Here is a 20,392-nt window from a genome sequence, read left to right as displayed (position 1 = left end):
AAAATAAATAAAAATAATAATAATAATAATAATATATACTGAGTAAACCAAACCTCTGGAATCTGTGCTCTGCTACTTACTGATTACGTAACTTTGAGCAAGTTAGGTAACATCTTTGAGTCTTAATTGTTCTCATCTGTAAAATGGGAACCATAATATTTCGCAGGGTAGTTTAGAGCATTAAACAGATAATATACAGCAAATTCTTAAAACTGAGTAAAGATTCAATCAAGGTTTGCCGTTATAGCAATTTTCATAAGTAACGGAATGGTTGGCAATCCTGGGAAGCCCCTTAAAGGAAACATCCTGACTGGTGTCATTTGCTGGCATGATAGTACTGGCATGATTTTGAGGTTGTATCATTCTTCAACTGAGACATTTTTTGCTTAGTTTTAATCTAAACAAATCTCAGTAGGTGGAGGTAAATTCTGAATTCCACACATCGTATTTTATATCAGTGGTTGCCCTCGATTTAGATCCAGTCCTCCTGCCAAAGCACCTGGTATTAGACATATGGGTGTAGAAAAGAAGAAAATTAGAAGAATTTGTGAAAAACAGATTCCTATTTTCAAAGTGTGAAGGTGACTCCGAGGCACATTTCCAGAAATGACTGGACTGCCTAATTATGTACCATTCCAAATCTCCCACTTAATTTTGATTCAGTCATTCATTCAGTAAATATTTATTTTGTATCTATTATGTGCCACCCACTTATTTTTGGCTTTTGGGAAACATCAGTGAACAAGATAGGTTACAACTTGCCCTCAGTCTATGCACTCATAAATATGGAAACACAAAATATAATTTAATAGAATCATAAGTGTCATAAGTGTTATAAACAAAACATGGTGATGGGAAAGAGAGTGATGAGGAGGGAGGGTTAGAGGAACTACTTTGAACCATCAGTGAAAGTCCCTCTGAGGAGTGGACTTAGCCTGGGTGCCTGGGTATTCCAGGCAGAGAATAGCAAGTGCAAAGACCCTGCAATGGGGAGGTCCAGGGACAGACATGGCAAGTGTGGGACTGAGGAGTAGTTCACATGGGAGGCAGAAGTGGATGAAATTGGAAAGAAATGCAGCAGCCCCATCATGAAGGTCTTTCAGGTCATGGTAAGGACTTTGGCTTTATTCAAATTTCAATGGGAAGATCTAGATCTTGCAGAATTTTAATAAACTGATGCTATTAGATTTGTACGTTAAATGATCAGTCTGGCTGCAGTGTGGAGAATGGATTATAGGGAAGCAAGAGTGGACACAAGGACATTGGTGAGGTTGTTGCAGTAGTCCAGTCAAGACAGGGAGGACTTGGATGAGGGTGGAAAGGATGAGAAGAATTTTGGAATTAGAGTCATGAGGAATCAGTGATTTATGTGGTGGACAATGACAAGAGAAGCGACACGGATGACTCCAACATTTTTGAGCTGAGCAACTGTGTGGATGGTGGTTGGTGTTATTAGTTAAGATGGGAAAGTTTTGGGGAAGAGAACCTTTGGGGAGAAAAAACTTAAATTTTGTTTTGAACACATTGAGATATTAGTCATCCAAGTGGAGGTGTCTTGTAGGTAGTTGGATAAGGATCTTGTGCTCAGGGCAGGGCCAGAGTTGGAAATATACAGAAGGAAGTTATCAGGACACAGGTGGTATTTAAAACTGACAGATTGGGTGAGATCACTAATGAAAGTGTAATAAATGAAAGGTCCGCGGGCTCTAACGCCCTCCAACACACAGAGGCCTGGCTGAAAAACAGGATCCAGTAAAGAAAGTGGAGGTGGAGGGGCCAAGGACAAAGGAGAAAAGCCTGGAGAAGCCTGGAGAAGAAAATGTTTCAGGAAAGAGATGTCAAATGCTACTGAGAGGCCAAGTTAGAGGAGAACTGAGAACTGTGGGGGCTGAGTATGCATGGGCGGGATGGAGGTCAGTGGGACCCTGAGAACCAGTCCTTCTAGTGGAGTGTTGGGGAACTAAGGCTTGACTGGAGTGAATTTGAGATAGAAGTAGTGCAGAGAGCAAGAATAGGGAACCCTTTGGAATTTGCTTTGCTTCAAAGAAGAGCAGAGACATTGGAAATAGGCAGAAGAGGACTTATGGTCCTGGGAGACATTTCTTTTTCATATATATATATATATATATATATACCTTTTTTTTTTTTCCCTGAGATGGAGTCTTGCTCTGTTGCCCAGGCTACAGTGCAGTGGTGAGATCTTGGCTCACTGCAATGCAACCTCTGCTTCCTGAGTTGAAACAATTCTCCTCCTTCAGCCTCTCAAGTAGATGGGATTACAGGCGCCCATCACCACACCCAGCTAATTTTTGTAGTTTTTAGTAGAGACAGGGTTTCACCATATTTGCCAGGCTGGTCTTGAACTCCTGACCCCGTGATCCACCCTCCTCGGCCTCCTAAAGTGTTGGGATTACAGGCATGAGCCACCATGCCTGGCCTTCTTATATTTTTTATAGGTGTGATTACAAAGCAAAGAAAGAGTGGTGACAGAGAAATTGATGAAAAGAGATGAAAATTCTTCTGTGAGAATTTAGAAAATCATCAAACATCCTACATTACTATGAATATGTTTAATTGGCTTGCTTTCTACTAATACTCAAAACTAGTTATACAGAAGGAATGGTGACCTGGGGATTGAAGAAGGCTGCAGAAAGTTTAGAGCAACATGAAGAAAACATATTTTGAGTTTCAACTATTGACTTGCAAACAAACTTTTGGAATACAACCAATTTTCAAAATTGGGAGTGCCTGGATTATATTAGAACAAAGGAAAAACTGGCTAATGGGGACTGGTGAGCTGAATAATTCATGTGTTTTAGATTTTGTTTCTTGTTAATCTACCTAAGTAATTAGTTTTATGTAATGAGAATGAAGTCCAAGGCTAAATATAATTGTGGTTTATATAAGTTCACACAGGCAATAGTGCACACTATTTTAGAGGCTAGGAGAACATAGGACAGGGAACTTGCAATTTCTGTTGAAATTTTATTTTAATTTTTTTGAGGCAGAGTCTAGCTCTGTCATCCAGGCTAGCTTGCAGTGGTGTGATCTCGGCTCATTGCAACCTCTGCCTCCTTGGATCAAGTGATTCTCATGCGTCAGCCTTCCAAGTAGCTGGGATTACAGGCATGCACCACCATACATGGCTAATTTTTGTATTTTGACTACAGACAGAGTTTTACAGCATTGCCCAGTCTGGTCTTGAACTCCTACCTTTGGTGATCCACCTGCCTTGGCCTCCCAAAGCGCTGGTATTACAGGCATGAGCCACCACATCCGGCCCTTCTGTTGAAATTTTAAATGCAGATATTCCATTTGCATATTCTGTTTTATAAGGAAATCTGCTTCTAGGAAACTTCTAAGTGGCTTTGGTGTCAAGTAAGATTTAGGAATACTGGGTTGGTGAACTGTCGACTGTTTTCTCATCAGTGCCTAACAAAGAAACTTCCTGGGACTTCACTTAATGCTTAATAAATAAATAAATACATTTTCATGTGAATAGAAACGAAAAATTATTCCAAGTTATTCTGAAATTACTCAGGTTTAAATGACTTTTGGCCATTTCCTCAAGTTGAACCTATCCTGAAAATACAAATACGCCAACAATAAGGATATGCAAAGGAATGTCCTGAGACTTGGGAAACAAAACCCAAAGAGAAGTGCCCAGTGTGTTCTGCTAAATGGCAGCATCCTCGGAACAGGTGTAATCTCCCAATTCGTTATTGTGAAGAGGCTGATACTTGCATGGATATGCATTTTTTGGTGGGCTTGTTAAAAATAATATAATGTTACTTTTTTGAGTCAAGTATTGTATGGATTTCTCTAGTTCTAAATGCTTAGCAATGCCATTTATGATAGATTAGCAATATTTCTGATATTTTAGGCTCTCAGCTCAGAATTAATACTGACAATTAATTTTTCTAATTTAGCAGTTGCATTAGATGTTCCTGTAAAACAAATAAATTCATAACTATGTGACCAGAACTTCAAAATAGGAGCTCCAAACTAATGCTTTGGGAAGAAGTAGCCTCACTGGAATACTGCGTTCAATTCCAAATGTGACATTTTTGAAGGAAAACACTCATTTGTATGTTTTGCTTCTGGATTGTTTGCTTAGCAAAGAATTCAGCCTCACTGATTTACAGTCTTTACTTTAGAAAGCCATCTCCACATTGAGAGTTTCATAATGTGTCACAAATTTCCTAAGGAATGAATGACAAGAAGGCATATTTTGCCCCTACATTCCCATGTTCCAGTAAACTGAAGCAGAGAACAATTCATCTGGGAATTTAATTCAGATTTCATGCCTTATATCAGTATTTTGCCAGTTATGCTGTACTTCTTATAGAGACTAAATAACAAAAACAGTTAGCTCAGTTTAATCATTTCACAATGTTAGCGTATATCAGAACCTCCCGCTGTACCCCATATATATATATGTACAATTATTGTCTGTCAATTAAAAATAAAATTCATCCCAATTACCCTGATTTGATCATTAAACATTATATGCATGTATCACGTGTACCCCCAAAATATGTATAACTATTATATATCAATACAAAATTTAAAAATACATGTATATTTAAAAAAATTCCATCTTAACAAAAATTCAAGCATACCTTTTTCACATATGTGATTTAAATGATAATTCACTATAAAGTAGACATCTTTCTGGTAAATAAGTACTTGGCCCCCTTACAAGGTTTATATATTTGTACAACTTATTAATTAATTTATTTATTTTGAGACAGAGTCTCACTTTGTTGCCCAGGCTGGAGTGCAATGGAGTGATCTCAGCTCACTGCAGGCTCCATTTCCTGGGTTCAATCAGTTCTCCTGCCTCAGCATCCCGAGTAGCTGGAATTACAGGTGCCTGCCACCACACCCAGCTAATTTTTGTATTTTTAGTAGAGATGGGGTTTATTATGTTGGTCAGGCTGGTCTCGAACTCCTGACCTCAAGTTATCCACCTGCCTTGGCCTCCCAAAGTGTTGGAATTACAGGTGTGAGCCACCAGGTCCGGACTATTTCCACGACTTACATGAACATGCCCTCTGGGGTCATTCGTCCAGCTTGAATTAAATAGGCTCCAAATCGAAACCCTGCTGCATAGGCAAAATATATAAAGGCATGGCTGAATGCATAACAGCTTCCAATAATCTGTGCTTTCTTCGAGGTATTTCTGGAATGTACAAAATTTACCAAATAATAAGACATGAATTACAGCAAGGTCAATTTAATAAATGTAGAGTAATAAATAGAGAGGACTTTGATATGTTATAATTTAGTAGAAAGGCATTTTTTGAATGATTAAAGAGAAAGTGTTCTTTTTTTTTTTACTGCTGAGAAATCTTTGAGAAAAGACAGATAATATTATAATTCTTTTCTCTATAGTCATATACTCTCTAGTTCTGTGTAACAAATTTGACTTTACATACTGTTAAATGAATGGGCAAAGCCTGTGAAAGGATGGCTAGTGTAAGAGTTAGAGATTTGGTTTAGCAGTATTTAGAAGGATTTTCTAAGTATCCATTATAATCTTTCATTCACAGAACAGAGGAAATTAAAGCGTGGTGCCAACTACAAGTATGAGTCCAAAACAGTACAAAGCTGTCTTTCTGATAAAGTAATATAAAAAGCATCACTAAGTCAATGTGATAAGGAGGACTAGTTTAAAATTAAAAGAGTAAGTGCATTTATTATGTGTATATTCGTATTTAAAATGTAAACTATTTTAGGGATTTAGCATAAAGGGCTGAGCTCTTTTCTCTTGCTCTGTCACCCAGGCTGGAGGTGGAGTGTAATGGTGTGATCTCAGCTCACTGCAACCTCTGTCTCCCAGGTTCAGGTGATTCTCCTGCCTCAGCCTCCGAGTAGCTGGGACTACAAGTGTGCACCACCACACCCAGCTAATTTTTGCATTTTTAGAAGAGATGGGCTTTCACCATGTTGCCCAGGATGGTTTCTAACTGTTGACCTCAAGTGATCTGCTCACCTCAGCCTCCCAAAGTGCTGGATTACAGGCATAAGACACAGCACCCTGCCCGCAATTTTATTTTCTTTCTTGCGTATGTTATTTCATTAATATTCTTTCAGGAAGATGAGAAAAATGTGCATACTAAGTAACAGATAGTTAATGGTAATGTGAGAGGACCTAAAATACTTATTCTAATTGCGCTTGCCCTCAATTCCTCTCTAGTTTCTCTTGGTGAAGTCATATGAGAAATTACGACATGGCCATTATTAGGAAAGACTCAAGAGCAAATGAATTAGCAGGCAAACCACTGGAGTCATTCAAGAGTACTGCCTTTACAGAACAAAATTAAGTTTTTGAAGTCAGTATGAATCTACAGTCACCTGTGTTGAGTCTCAAGCATCTCTTCATACATTTGCTCGAAGGCTTTTTCCCTTGTTGATGACACTATAGTACGTATATTCTCCACAGCTTCAGTTGCTATCTTATAAAATAGGACAATACAATATAGAAATAAAATTAGTAATGGTGAATCTTTTCCTATTTGTGAATTCCAGTCAGTCACACTGGGGACATATTAATTATATCAAGTCAGTAAGTTTTCCTGACAAGTATTGTTAGCTTCCTTTCCTCCCAGAAAGTAAGATAGAAAAATGACACTTTAGGATAATAAGCTTAAGGAAAATGTCTTATTGAGATTTAGTCTACTGATCTAAGTTTAGCCCCATTCAAGTTTTTACTGAATTTCAATTTAAACTTGTTCCATAGACAGAAGAATAAAACATTAGTGAGCATTATGTTCACATGCAAAGGAGCTTCCTACAAATTATGAAACAATTCAAGTAAAAGAGAGCAGAGGCCGGGCACAATGGCTCATGACTGTAATCCCAGTACTTTGGGAGGCCAAGGTAGGCAGATTACTTGAGGCCAGGAGTTCGAGACCCAGCCTGGCCAACATGGTGAAACCCTGTCTCTACTAAAAATACAAAAATTAACCAGGCATGATGGCATGTGTCTGTAATCTCAGCTACTCAGGAGGCTGAGGCACGAGAATCACTTGAACCTGGGAGGCGGAGGTTGCAGTGAGCTGAGATCATGCCACTGCACTCTAGCCTGGGCAACAGAGTGAGACTTCTCTGTCTCAAAAAGATAGTAGAGATAATCACATAATTATCTTATTCTAGCAAAGAATTAAAAACAGCAACCTAAAAGGACTCAGGAACATTACAGGAAAGTAACATGGCATGTGGTTATAAAATTCTTTATGAGATAAAGTCATTTCTCATATTGGTGTCTGTGAATGTGAAAAGGCATTTAATTCAAATGTGATGAATACTTCTCCATATTTATGTAGTTTATAAAGAGAATGCATAATTACATGGGATTCAAAATGGAAAAGAGTTTTGGTTTAGAATAGCTTTTCGGACATGAGAACATGTGTTGGCTTCAAAGAGAAACTTCCTGTTTTCACATTCTGTTTCCAGATTGGCAGAGTGGACTGTGGGACAGAAAAGACCAGGTAGACACTTGGCCTTCTCTGAGGATGAACTTGGGTTGCAGGAGGGAACTAGATTTCTGGACTGTGGTGAGGACACAAGGATTCTGCTCCCAAGTTTGATGTTGGTTTTTAAAAAATTCTCATTAATTTAAAAACGGACTCAAAGAAACCTCCATTTGCAGCGTTCCACAGTACGTGAAGAAAATGGATAAGAATGCTGAAAACTTGTTTGAGGAAAAACAAAAGGAATGAGCATAAAACAAATTTGTGACAATTTTTCATAATGGAGACAGGATAAATATTATTATAGACCCTTAGAAAATAGTCATTAAAAAAACTGAAAACTAATTAAGCTATTCAAAGTTGTCTTCTTTTTTTTTAAATCTTTTGAGATGGAGTCTCGCTGTGTTGCCCAGGCTGGAGTGCAGTGGTCCGATCTTGGCTCACTGCAACCTCTGCCTCCTGGTTCAAGCGATTCTCCTGCCTCAGCCTCCTGAGTAGCTGGGATTGCAGGCGTGTGCCACTATGCCCAGCTAATATTTTTATTTTTAGTAGAGACGAGGTTTCACCATGTTGGTCAGGCTGGTCTTGAACTCCTGACCTTGTGATCCACCCGCCTCGGCCTCCCAAAGTGTTGGGATTACAGGCGTAAGCCACCGCACCGAGCCCATTCAAAGTCTTAAAAACTAAACATTTGATAATTTGTCCAAATCTACACATGCAACTGAAGAAGGATGGATACATTTTATTAGTCTATGTTCTAAATTGATGTTTGGTAAACTGACTTATTAAAAGCCACAGGAAAATGCCTCCAATTACCTACTTGATTAGAGTTGTTTGTTGTGTAGTTTGATGTTGCTCTAATGATACATAAAGGAAAAGTCAAAGGGTACATATACAACGAAAGCTCATGACAAATAAGATGACAAATAAGATGAAAACATAATTAATTAGGCCTCATTAATTTAGAAATTGTATACATTATTTCAGTGTTTAAATTAGACAAGGAGGTCTAAACAACTGTTTACTGTCTCTGACGCGAGTATTTGCTAGGTAGTTCAGACTATACAGCACAAGCAAACAATCCAAGGGTCCTTATCTTGTGCAAGAAAGGTGGAAAGGTCTAAGGCTCAGGCAAATGAGATTACAGTGAGTCATGTGCTTGGCATTCCTATTCATGAATATATATGATATTTATGCTATGCCAATTGTGACACATTCACCGTGATACAGACTGTAAAGGATATTAACATCATTTTGCTATTCAGAGGATGTACACCAGTGTAGCCAAGAGCTCTGAAACAGTATGAGGAGAGGAACACCTTTTTCTTTCTTTCTTTTTTTTTGAGACAGAGCCGTGCTCTGTCGCCCGGGTTGGAGTGCAGTGGTGCAATCTCGGCTCACTGCAACCTCCTCCTCCTGGGTTCAAGTGATTCTTCTGCCTCAGCCTCCCAAGTAGCTGGGATTACAGGCAGGCACCACCATGCCAGGCTAACAGTAGAAACAGGGTTTCATTATGTTGGCCAGGCTGGTTTCAAACTCCTGACCTCAAGAGATCCGCCCGTCTCGGCCTCCCAAAGTTCTGGGATTACGGATGTGAGGAACATCTTAAAGACCTGGATGTAGAGTTAACAGAAGACTCCTTGTTTACAACAATTCAGCTGCTAAAGGGCTGTCATGAAAAACAGATTTTGGACCTCTACCAAGATGAAAGCCAAAAAGAGTAAGATAAAAGTCCACCAATAAATAAATAAATAAGTCAAGAAATAAATAAAGAAAAGGAAAAGAACTGCCTACCACCCAAGACTATCCAAGCACAGGCAGCCTGGGAAAGGAATGTACTGCCTGCCACTGGAGGAATAGCTGGTAGGAGATGGGGATGGACACTTGACAGGGATGTTGTGCAAGGGACTCCTACTTCAGGTTAATGGTTGGGTCAGATGATGTCTCTTTCAATTCTTAGGTGTTATGATACCACAATAATGTTTCCCTCAGTCTCTAATATAATATTCATATGAATATGGTTGATCCTAAGAAGCTTAAATACCTATATGTCTTGGCATTTTCCAAATGATTAAATAAATTGTTCATTTATTGGTCCTGTCTCTAAAGCCTTGTTTTATATGTTATCAATATTGGTGCATTGTCTTGCATTCAGTAACTGCTGAATTGCCTGTTTGTTTTGAAAAATAAAATGTGCAGAAAAATTGCTCAGGAAAATTTGATTATTCAATGACCAGAAAATGGGGAATGATGATGTTGGAAAACTTCCCCAGTAATAATAGCTGACATTAGTAAGTGCTTACTGTCTTCCAGACACTGTTCTAAGTATTTTGCATATAATAACATTGTGTTTTATGCAATATTCACAAAAAATTGTAAGTGAATACTCTTATTATTCCCACTTTGCAGATGAGAAACCTGAAGTCTACAAAGGGTTGACATAACTTGCTCATATCACATATTCGTTAGGATAGAATCTGGATTCTAACTCAGCTAATTAGACTCCAGAGCCTGTGCTCTAAATCATGTACCCTATTGCTATAACATATCTACCTTCTATCCTACATTGGTCTGTATGCATTTCTCTGTGAATACATATCACTTTACAGATCCATAAGAGATGAAATTAATAGATCATAAAGATGGTTAACATATCATATAGTTAACATATCATAAAGTTCTGACTGTTTTTCTCTTTAAATGTTACGATGGTGATAACAGTCTTCATTTTACCTTTCCAGCATGCTTAAGTTCTTGCTTATCTTTGTTGGCAAATCCAGTCATTGCTGCGGTTTCAATCATTCCTGTCATGGCAAGTACTGGAGCAATACTCAGAATCAGGAGTGTCATCTCCCATCCATATAGAAAAGAAATGATAACTGAAAGTCCCATGTTAGTTGCATTTTGTGTCAAGACGCCAATCCTGGAACCTGTTGCCTATAATCATATATATTTTGGGGGAAAAAACTCAATTAACTTTACATTTACAAGGATTCCTATTATAGTTCCTTGCAAAACAAGGTAGACTTTTTTAAAAAAGAATTTATACTTAAATTTATACCTTGAATTTATACTTTGAGATTAAATAAGATACATATTTTTATTTATTTACTTATGGGGTCCCACTCTGTCACCCAGGCTGGAGTACAGGGGCACAATTGCGGCTTACTGCAACCTCTGACTCCTGGGTTCAAGCCATTCTCTTGCCTCAGCCTCAGGAGCAGCTGGGACCCACCACTAAGCCCGGCTAATATTTTTGTATTTTTAGTAGAGAAGGGGTTTCGCCATGTTGGCCAGGCTGGTCTCAAACTCCTTACCGCAGGTGATCCGTCTGCCTCAAAATGCCCTAAACTAAGGAAATATACTTTATTTTCATGTCTTGATGTCCAATATTGAGATGTCCAAATGAACTGGATTTTAGTTTAAGGGAACACCATAGAAGACTGTACAGAAGCATGATAGGAACAGACAATCTGAAATCAAATACCACCTCCTTAAAGGGAGACTTGTATGTTGCTATGAGACCTCTCCTTAAATAGTTTAGCAGGATTTTACAGCCCAGTGCAAGTTGAGTGTGTTGAAAGCTGAAGTTACAGGATTTCCTTTGTCTTCTCAGTGATAGATGCATACCCACAGTCTTCTTGTTTCCTTACACCCAAACACCTAGCAATAATAAAACAACTCACTTGTGCATACACATAGATACCTATACCCTGCCACCTCTTCAACACTAACTTAGATAAGTTCTTGGTAATAAAGCTGATGTTTGAAAATGACAGAATCATAGTTACTATTACAAAAAACTAAAGAAACAGTCTATCTTTAGTTAAGCATTTTTTACTATTTTCTATATATAAACTTGTAATCACATTTGCTAGGAATTTTCTAGAAAACCAATATTTTAATAAATAATAGCATTAAAGTACCAGTTTTACATATACGCATAACCAACATGTACTTAAAATTTAAGTATTTGAAAAAGATAGCTTGAGTTATGCATATAAATTCTTTTAGAAGGTTTTACATATTCTATTTCATGGAGAGTAAAAAGGGAAAGGATGCTATACTTTAGCTTAGATATTCACTGCAATAGAATCTAACTCACCTTAAAAAATGTTCTAAAGTGAATTATTAACTTCTATTTGAATGGAAAAAATTTGCATTATGAACTGTAAAAATGAGATTTTTGTATATTTTTTGTATATTGTATATTACCTTTCACACAAATTATCTCTTTCTATTGGTGAAGATAGTATAATCATGCAAGGAATAACTCATGCCGTCTGACTCAGTGCTTTTGGGAGCATGAAGCTTTGTGTTGGAGAGGCAAGAGTTGCCATGGAAAGGAAACCAACATGGACAGGAAACAGTAGGGCAGAAGGGAAGACACACTAAAAGCAGGCCAAAATAGGATAAAGGCCCAACCTTAGGCACTAAATAAGCACTTTACCTTTACCATCTTATTTAATCTCATAACAACGCAAAGAGATGGATACTATCACTAGTACTGTACAATAGATGAGGAAACAAAAGTAGTAAGACAAAATAACAGCCATATGCTTGTAACCGGAGGATAAAAAACTCTTTGTTCCCTGAATCACTTGGGATTAAGTGGCTGACCTGATACTCTATCATTTCTGCATACTTAGAGATGGTGTTTCATGAACAAGAACATTCTCTCTCTTATCCAAAATACCATGATCAAAATCAGGAAATTACATAACTATCATTTAATGCTTAGACTTCCTTCAGGTTTTATCAATTGTCTCAATAATGCATTTTATAGTGAAAGGATATCTACATTGGAATCACACATTTCATTTAGGTGCCACACCTCTTTAGTCTCCTTTATTATGGAATAGTTCTTCATTCTTAACTTGATGTTCCATGACATTGACTTTTTTGAAGATCGCAAGCCAGGTATCTGGCAGAATATTTCTCAGTTGTAGCTTATCTGATATTTCCTCACATTTAGATTCAAATTATGCATCTTTGGTAAGAATCTTAGAGAAGTAATGCTGTGTTCTCATTGCATCCTATCAAGTGGCATGCAATTTTGATTGGTCCTATTCCAGGCACTGTGCACTTGTATAATTAATTAAGATGGTTTCTTCCAGGCTTCTCCACTACGAAGTTGTTCTTTCTCCCTTTGTAATTAATAAATGTTTTGAGGCAGTTTGAAGCTATGTCAGAATCCAATTTCTCATCAAACGTTCAATTTATTTATTGCAGGATGAACTAATGACTTTTAAATTTCTTCAGTGGTTTGTAACCTGTTACTATAATCATTTATTTTGACTCAGATTATCCCACGTGTGGCCGGTGGAAGTCCCTTCAAGTTGGCTTTGTCTTTTGACATATCCCTATCAGTTTTGGAATATGTCCTTACTTTCTGACACAAAATGATTTTCCAGTTTCATCTGGTACTGTCTCTGCCCTACTTCTGGAATTAGTCATTTCTCCAAAGATCCCTAGGTTCTTTTAGTGGAGAATTTTATTTAGCAGTCAAGATATGGTGCTAGTCGTACTCATTATTACTGGAATGTCAGCGGCCAAACTAGAGAATGTGTGTGTGTGTATGTGTGTATTGATAGATACATGCACACATTTACATCTATATTTGTTTCTCTATATTTCTTGAAACTCATGAGTCATATCAATACCTCCAATTCCAAGTCAACATTGTAAGTTTATTTACAGTTTTCTCCTTTTCCATACTTGTTATCCCTCTCTTCACAAGGGAGAGAACTGGCTCCCATTGTCTTTAATAGATTGATTTATGTGATTAATCTCTCTGTGGGTAAGACATCTGCTCTCATGTCTCCTGCCTCTTCCCTGCATGGACACCCTCCTCACCCTGCTCTGGCTCTGCTTCCCTGCACTGGGCCGCCACCACACTGGGTGTCATAATATCAGGGCTGCAAACCCCAGTCCTACCCCTTCCCCTAAACTGACGGAAGGCCAGCACTCTTAGCCACTCTATCATAGTAGTGATGAGCTGAATGATTAAGGATATTCATTAAAGTGTATACTTTGGATAAGATTTCTCTGATCCCATTTTTGCACATTATAAATTGGTTTCACACAGTAAAGATCTAAGAGGCAATATCAAGAGAGAAAAGGAGTTGGAAACATCATAGTATGAGGTAAAATAAATTTTTAAAATAATTTCAAATATGTAGAATTATCTTTATAATTCTTATAAGAACTACACATCTTATGGATCATCTTTCAGTGGGATGTATGATACTTAAGCAATAGGCTGAAACATTAAGCTCTTTAGTGCTGGGATTAAAAAATGAGGGCCCCTGTTTACCTGGCAAGACAGGAAGAATCGACCACACTTTGAATTATATTTTTTTGTTCTGATCATGAAAACAGGATCATTAGAAAAAGTTGAGATAAAGTTAAAATCTACATGCTTCTAGACATAAATACTTACACACATTCAGATTCGGTTTATTACCTGCATGCAGTTTTATATTCCGATTTAATCCTTGTACATTATACTGCAATCATTAAATATTCTCCAAAAATATTTGGGTTGCCTTCAATTTTTCATTATTAAAAATAAAGATGTAATGAACATCTTTATAAAAAATCTTTGTTCTCCTTTAAAAATGGCCTGCTGTTAAATTTCTAACTGGAATTACACTCTCCCCTTCCATTGGCTACCTCTGGGATAATTTGAGTCAAAATAAATGATTGTAGTACAAGTTATAAACCACTGAAGAAATTTCAAAAGGTGTATATACTCTTACATTCTTGATGGGTATTGCCAAATTGCTTCCATAAAAGATTACATCAATTTTCACCAAACTATCAAAAAATTGGCATTTTCATTAAAAAATAATAGTAACAAATCCTCCCTCCCTCCAGGGCTCTGCCTAATTCCTAAAATCTTTGTGGTTTCAGTTTCAGGCCTGTATCTGGTGATGATTGAAACATTTTCCAATTTCTCACTAAAATATCTAAGAAAAGTTCAAAAATGTAAAAACACACAACAGCAAACACTCAATAAATTATGAAATACTGAAAACTAAGATGGACAGATAGCCTGGTTAAGTGTTTAAGGGTATGATACACTAACTCTAAGAACTATGGGCTGGGAGGCCGAGGCGGGCGGATCACGAGGTCAGGAGATTGAGACCACACTGGCCAACACTGTGAAACCCCGTCTCTACTAAAAATACAAAAAAATTAGTCGGGCGTGGTGGCGGGCGCCAGTAGTCCCCTCTACTCGGAGGCTGAGGCAGGAGAATGGCGTGAGCCCGGGGGGCCGAGCTTGCAGTGAGCGGAGATGGCGCCGGTGCACTCCAGCCTGGGTGACAGAGCGAGACTCCGTCTCAAAAAAAAAAAAAGAAAAAAAAGAACCATGGACCTAAATGGGGATTCCATTTGGCACATAATGCTGACTTACACTTCATCCCCTGGAAGTTTAAGGATAAAAGAGATAAATGGTGATGTATGTTATAGACTAAATTATGTCCCCCCCCTGCCCCGCCGCCATTTATATGTTTAGGTCTAACCTCCAGTTCCTCAGAATGTTACTGTATTTGGGCCGGGCGCGGTGGCTCAGGCCTGTAATCCCAGCACTTTGGAAGGCGGAGGTGGGTGGGTCGCGAGGTCAGGAGATCAAGACCATCCTAGCTAACACGGTGAAACCCATTTCTACTAAAAAAAAACCAAAAAATTTAGCCAGGCGTGGTGGCGGACGCCTGTAGTCCCAGCTACTCGGGAGGCTGAGGCAAAAGAATGGCGTGAACCTGGGAGGTGGAGCTTGCAGTGAGCCAAGATCGTGCTGCTGCACTCCAGCCTGGGCAACACAGCCAGACTCCATATCAAAAAAAAAAAAAGAAAAAAGAATATTACTGTATTTGGAGATAAGGTAATTATAAATAAATAAATTATAGATACGGGAGTAATTAAGTTAAAGTGAAGTATTTAAGGTGGGCTCTAATCTAACCTGATTGGTACTCTTATAAGAAGAGGAAATTTGAGCTAGGCATTGTGGCTCGCCCCTGTAATCCCAGCACTTTGGGAGGCCGAGGCGGGCAGATCATGAGGTCAGGAGTTTGAGACCAGCCTGATCACAAAACTCTGTCTCTACTAAAACTACAAAAATTAGCTGTATTTGTAACAGGCTGTAGGCATGGTGGTGTGCGCCTGTAATCCCAGCTACTCAGGACACTGAGGCAAGAGAATCGCTTGAACCCTGAGGTGGAGGTGGCAGTGACCCAAGATCGAGCCACTGCACTCCAGCCTGGGAGACAGAGCGAAACTCTGTCTCAAAAAAAAAAAAAAAAAAAGGAAATCTGGACACAGCAGACATCGCACACAGAGAGGTCATGTGAGGACGGAGACAGAAGACAGCCAACTACAAGCCAAGGCCCTCGGAATGAAACCCAATCATGCCGACATCTTGCTCTTGGGCTTCTAGTTTCCAGAACTGTAAGGAAATAAATGTTTTTGCAGCCGCCTAGTCTGTGGTCCTTTGTTATGAAAGCCCGAGCTGACTAATACACTGTCCTTGCTCCTCTGCCTCCCACCCCCACCATAAGTTTCAGAGTCATATGGACTAGACAATGGGTGAGATGCTGTGGACCTTAAGTTCTTGGCGTTGTTGGAGGCCTTCTATGTCTTTCCATAATACTAAATGCTCCTGGTGCGGGGTCATCTCAAGCTCCAGATAGGAGGACCAGTCTGGAGTGTGGCGTTCAGTTCAGGGACATGCTCGTAAGCCTGGGCCTTGTCGGTAGATGTGTGGCCATCTAAGCCTTGAGACTGGAGGAGATCGCTGGGGAATTGAATAGATGGCAAAGGAGATTCCCTAAGGCGCGCTGGGATTCACCACTCTTTAGAATTCCCAAAGAAAAGCTGTATTTGTAGCAGGCTGTAGGGTTCAGGCTTCACCCACTTTGCTTTTCCGAAAGAGCCCCTAGATGGTCCAGTTTCTCTTCTAGGGAAATGACAAGGCTCCTGTTTTCAAATTTTGTTGCTTTTCCTTACTGTAAAGCTGACCTTAAGAATAACTTTTCCTCTTTTCCAGGCCCATTCCTCTCCCTACTATGGTCTTTTGAATTGAATACATGTCTCCACAATTCATCTTTAGTGTTTATTAATGCATATAAGTGTATCTGTGAAAACTATATGGTAATGCTTTTGTGTTTATCCCTTAAAATGTCCACTAAAGTACTGTGTTTAAAATCAGGGGTACAATAAAGAAATATTGGGCTTTGCCCTTGATTACTGGAAAGTGCTCCTAAAAAAATACTAAATGCTCCTATAGCTACATAAAATTTATATATATTGTGATGTGCAATCATTGGAGCTATTTTTTAAAACTATAATTATGTTTTGTTGAGAATAAGGTATTAATTTTTCTTTAAATATAAAATTTGTTTTATCTAAATATTACCAAGAATTATTGTCATCAATTACTTGATAGGGGGTTATATTTTGTAGGCCTTGATACATGTATTAATTTCCACTTGGTAGTTTCTTTTAATATTTTGAAGCCAGTGATTTTTAATTTTTTCGATTTCAATTCTTGGCACAGTACCTATATTGTCAAAAGGATAAATCATATCCACTGGGGCATTATTCTTTTCTGTTTGAATATTTCCTATTAGGTAACCATAATATAGTTCCTGATTCCTCATTACCTTCTGTTGTTTGTGTTCTATTAACTTTAAAGATTATAGCTCACCTGGGTGCGGTGCCTCACGCCTGTAATCTCAGCACTTTGGGAGGCCGAGGTGGGAGGATCACCTGAGGTCAGGAGTTTGATACCAGCCTGACAAACATGCTGAAACCCCATCTCTACTAAAAATACAAAATTAGCTGGGCGTGGTGGTGGGCACCTGTAGTCCCAGCTACTTGAGAGGCTGAGGCAGGAGAATCACTTGAACCTGGGAGGTGGAGGTTGCAGTGAGATGAGATAATGTCTGTCACCCACTGCACTCCAGCCTGGGTGGCAGAGTGAGACTCTGTCTCAAAAAAAAAAAAAAAATTACAGCTCTAGGCTGGGTGCGGTGGCTCATACCTATAATCCCAGCACTTTGGGAGGCCCAGGTGGGAGGTTCACTTGAGCCCAGGAGTTCAAGACCAGCCTGGGCAACAAAGCAAGACTCTGTCTCTACATAAAAATGAAAAAATTAGCCAGGCACAGTGGTGTGCACTTGTAGTTCCAGTTACTTGGGAGGCTGAGGCGGTAGCATCCCTTCAGCCCAAGAGTTCGAGGTTGCAGTGAGCTAGGATCATGCCACTGCACTCTAGCTTGGGTGACAGAGTGAGACCCTGTTTCACACACACACACACACACACACACACTTACACCACGCATTCCAGCTCTAGACATTAAAGTTAAAGGAAATAGAGTAAGGAGTAGAGGCCGTGCACGGCGGCTCACACCTGTAATCCTAGCACTTTGGGAGGCTGAGGCAGGTGAATCACCTGAGGTCAGGAGTTCAAAACCAGCCTGGCCAACATGGTGAAACTCCATCTCTATGAAAAATTAAAAAAAATTAGCTGGGCGTGATGGCAGGTGCCTGTAATCCAGCAACTTAAGAGGCTGAGGCAGGAGAATTGCCTGAATCTGGGAGGTGGAGGTTGCAGTGAGCTGAAATCATGCCACTGCACTCCAGCTTGGGCAACAGAACGAGACTCTGTCTCAAAATAAATAAATAAAAGGAGTAGATAATAAGAAAAGTAAAGACAAAAAGCTTGCTGAGCATTGTAGTTCTCATGCATAAACTCGAGTAGTGTATTAGGGAAAGAAGTAGAAATACTTTACAGAGCCACACTGTACAAATATTTGTCACTTAAAGTTTGTCTAAGGACTATACACACCAACCTAATTTCTAAAAATATCCAAGAGTGAACTTGACAGATTTTTGATGAGACAGCATTCTCTATTTGAGTTTTTTGTTTGGGACACAAGAACTTTCTACAAATTGGCTTGTACTTGCATATCTTTGCTTGCTTAATAAACTTGGGTTTTCCATTCTTGTGTTAATCTGCTTCTAGAAAATAGAATTATATCCTTTCTATAGTTCATTTTAGTTTAAATTACCACAAACTTATTGAAATGTTCAGTCAGTGCAACCGAGAACAAGCCACAAACCCTGCTTTTTGGTGGTGGTGGCACAATGAGAAAGATCTGAATATATTTCTTCTGTTCCAAGAAGAATAAACAGAAAATAAGAGACTCTTGGCCTTGAGAACTACTACAATGACTGAAGGAAAATGGAATGTGGTCTTAAAGACCCAGAAAAATAGTATACCTCTGGAAAGAATTTAAAACTGGAATCAGAAGAAATTTAATTAAACTTTCTTGGATTCTTTAGCAAGAGCACAAAAATACAGTTTTTTTGAAATTAAGAACAAAATGTCTTGTTTAAGTAATTCTTCAGATAACTATTTATGGAGTGTCTACTATGTCTTAGGTACTATGCTAGATGTGGAGAATATCACTTTGATAAGAAAATTATAAAAGGAAGGAAACTCAGTGTGGAATTATAGAAATAAGAATTCCATATGGTAGAATTTCTGCTTCTGGCCAAGACGGAGTAACAAGGATTTATCCTCTCATCTAAAACCAAACAAAAAATAGACAAAATACATGAACCAGTGTTTTTCAAGACACTGAGCGTAAGGCAACCAAGGGCAGAGATGGCAAACGAACAAGATGACCCCTGTGGTTGCTCTGGCTTACTCCCTTGGAAGAGTTTCCAGGTGGCAGTGCAAAGAGCCCAACAGACTCTGAGTTGAGTAGACAAAGCTGAGAATCTCAGGAATCTCAGTCAGCTAGAGTTTGCAGCACAGAATACTAGAGAAGAGAGAGAGTCACAGAATGATAAATCTAGATATCTGCAGAGGATCCTTCTTGAGTATTCAGCTGAACAGTGCATACCTGTCAGGACTGGGATTAGTGCCTGGTAACAGCAGCCAGACTGGAAAACCTTCTGAGTCACAGGGCATTAGGTAGAGTATGTGGAAGGGTTTTGCCTTTGTAGTAGGCTCAGTCCTGCTTGACAAACCTTAAAACCAAGACCCAAAAAGATCAAACTATTCTCAGGTAACTTAACTGTATCCCACAATGAAACCCAAGAATATTTATAGAAATATAAAAATATCTAGCACCAAAAATTTTAAATTCACAGTGTTTAGCACACAGTCAGAAATTGGCAGGGGGCTGGGCATGGTGGCTAACACCTGTAATTCCAGCACTTTGGGAGGCTAAGGTGGGAGGATCGCTTGAACTCAGGAGTTCAAGACTAGCCTGGACAACAAAGTGAGACCCTGTCTCTACAAAAATAAAAAAATTAGCTGAGTGTGGTGCCATGTACCTCTCATTCCAGCCGCATGGAAAGCTGAGGCAGGAGGATTGCTTGAGCCTGCTCCCAAGTCAAGGCTACAGTGAACTGTGTTTATGCCACTGCACTCGAGCCTGGGTGACAGAATGAGATCCTGTCTGGGAAAAAAAAAAAAAAAAAAAAAATTCCCAGGTATGCAAAGTAGCAAAATAAGACCTATGATAAGGATAAAAATGAATCCATGGATACCAACCCAGAATTGACAAAATATTAGATATGCCACATGATCTCACTTATATGTATAATTTTAAAAAGCCAAACTCATACAGACAGAGAGTAAAATCATGGTTTCTAGGAGGTGGGGATTCAGGGGGTTGAGAAGATGTTGGTAAAAGGATACACAATTTCAATTAGGAGGAATAAGTTTAAGAGATCTGTTGTGTATCATGGTAACTATAATTAATAATGATATATTGTAAACTTGAAAATTACCAAGAAAATAGATTTTAAGTGTTCTCACCACATAAAAAATAAGTATGTGAAATAATGCATATGTTAAATAGCGTAATTTATCCATTTCATAATGACTACATATTT

General features: G+C 38.8%; 1 protein-coding gene across 1 annotated transcript in view; it reads right to left on the bottom strand.

Moving 5' to 3' along the window:
* The window catches only part of ABCB5 (ATP-binding cassette, sub-family B (MDR/TAP), member 5), a 135,227-nt gene that overhangs the window by 20,343 nt on the left and 94,492 nt on the right, over window positions 1-20,392 (bottom strand). The window contains exons 20-22 of the mRNA XM_011944166.1: window positions 10,212-10,415; window positions 6,361-6,461; window positions 5,045-5,185 (exon numbers count right to left, since the gene is read on the bottom strand). Coding sequence (XP_011799556.1) covers window positions 5,045-5,185; window positions 6,361-6,461; window positions 10,212-10,415 — 446 coding nt within the window. The remainder of the gene's footprint in view (window positions 1-5,044; window positions 5,186-6,360; window positions 6,462-10,211; window positions 10,416-20,392) is intronic.

Source organism: Colobus angolensis, unplaced genomic scaffold (genome assembly GCF_000951035.1).
Source record: "Colobus angolensis palliatus isolate OR3802 unplaced genomic scaffold, Cang.pa_1.0 Scaffold229, whole genome shotgun sequence".
NCBI classification, from domain to species: Eukaryota; Metazoa; Chordata; class Mammalia; order Primates; family Cercopithecidae; genus Colobus; species Colobus angolensis.
Note: the sequence above shows the minus strand (reverse complement) of the source record. Positions and strands in the feature narration are given on the sequence as shown.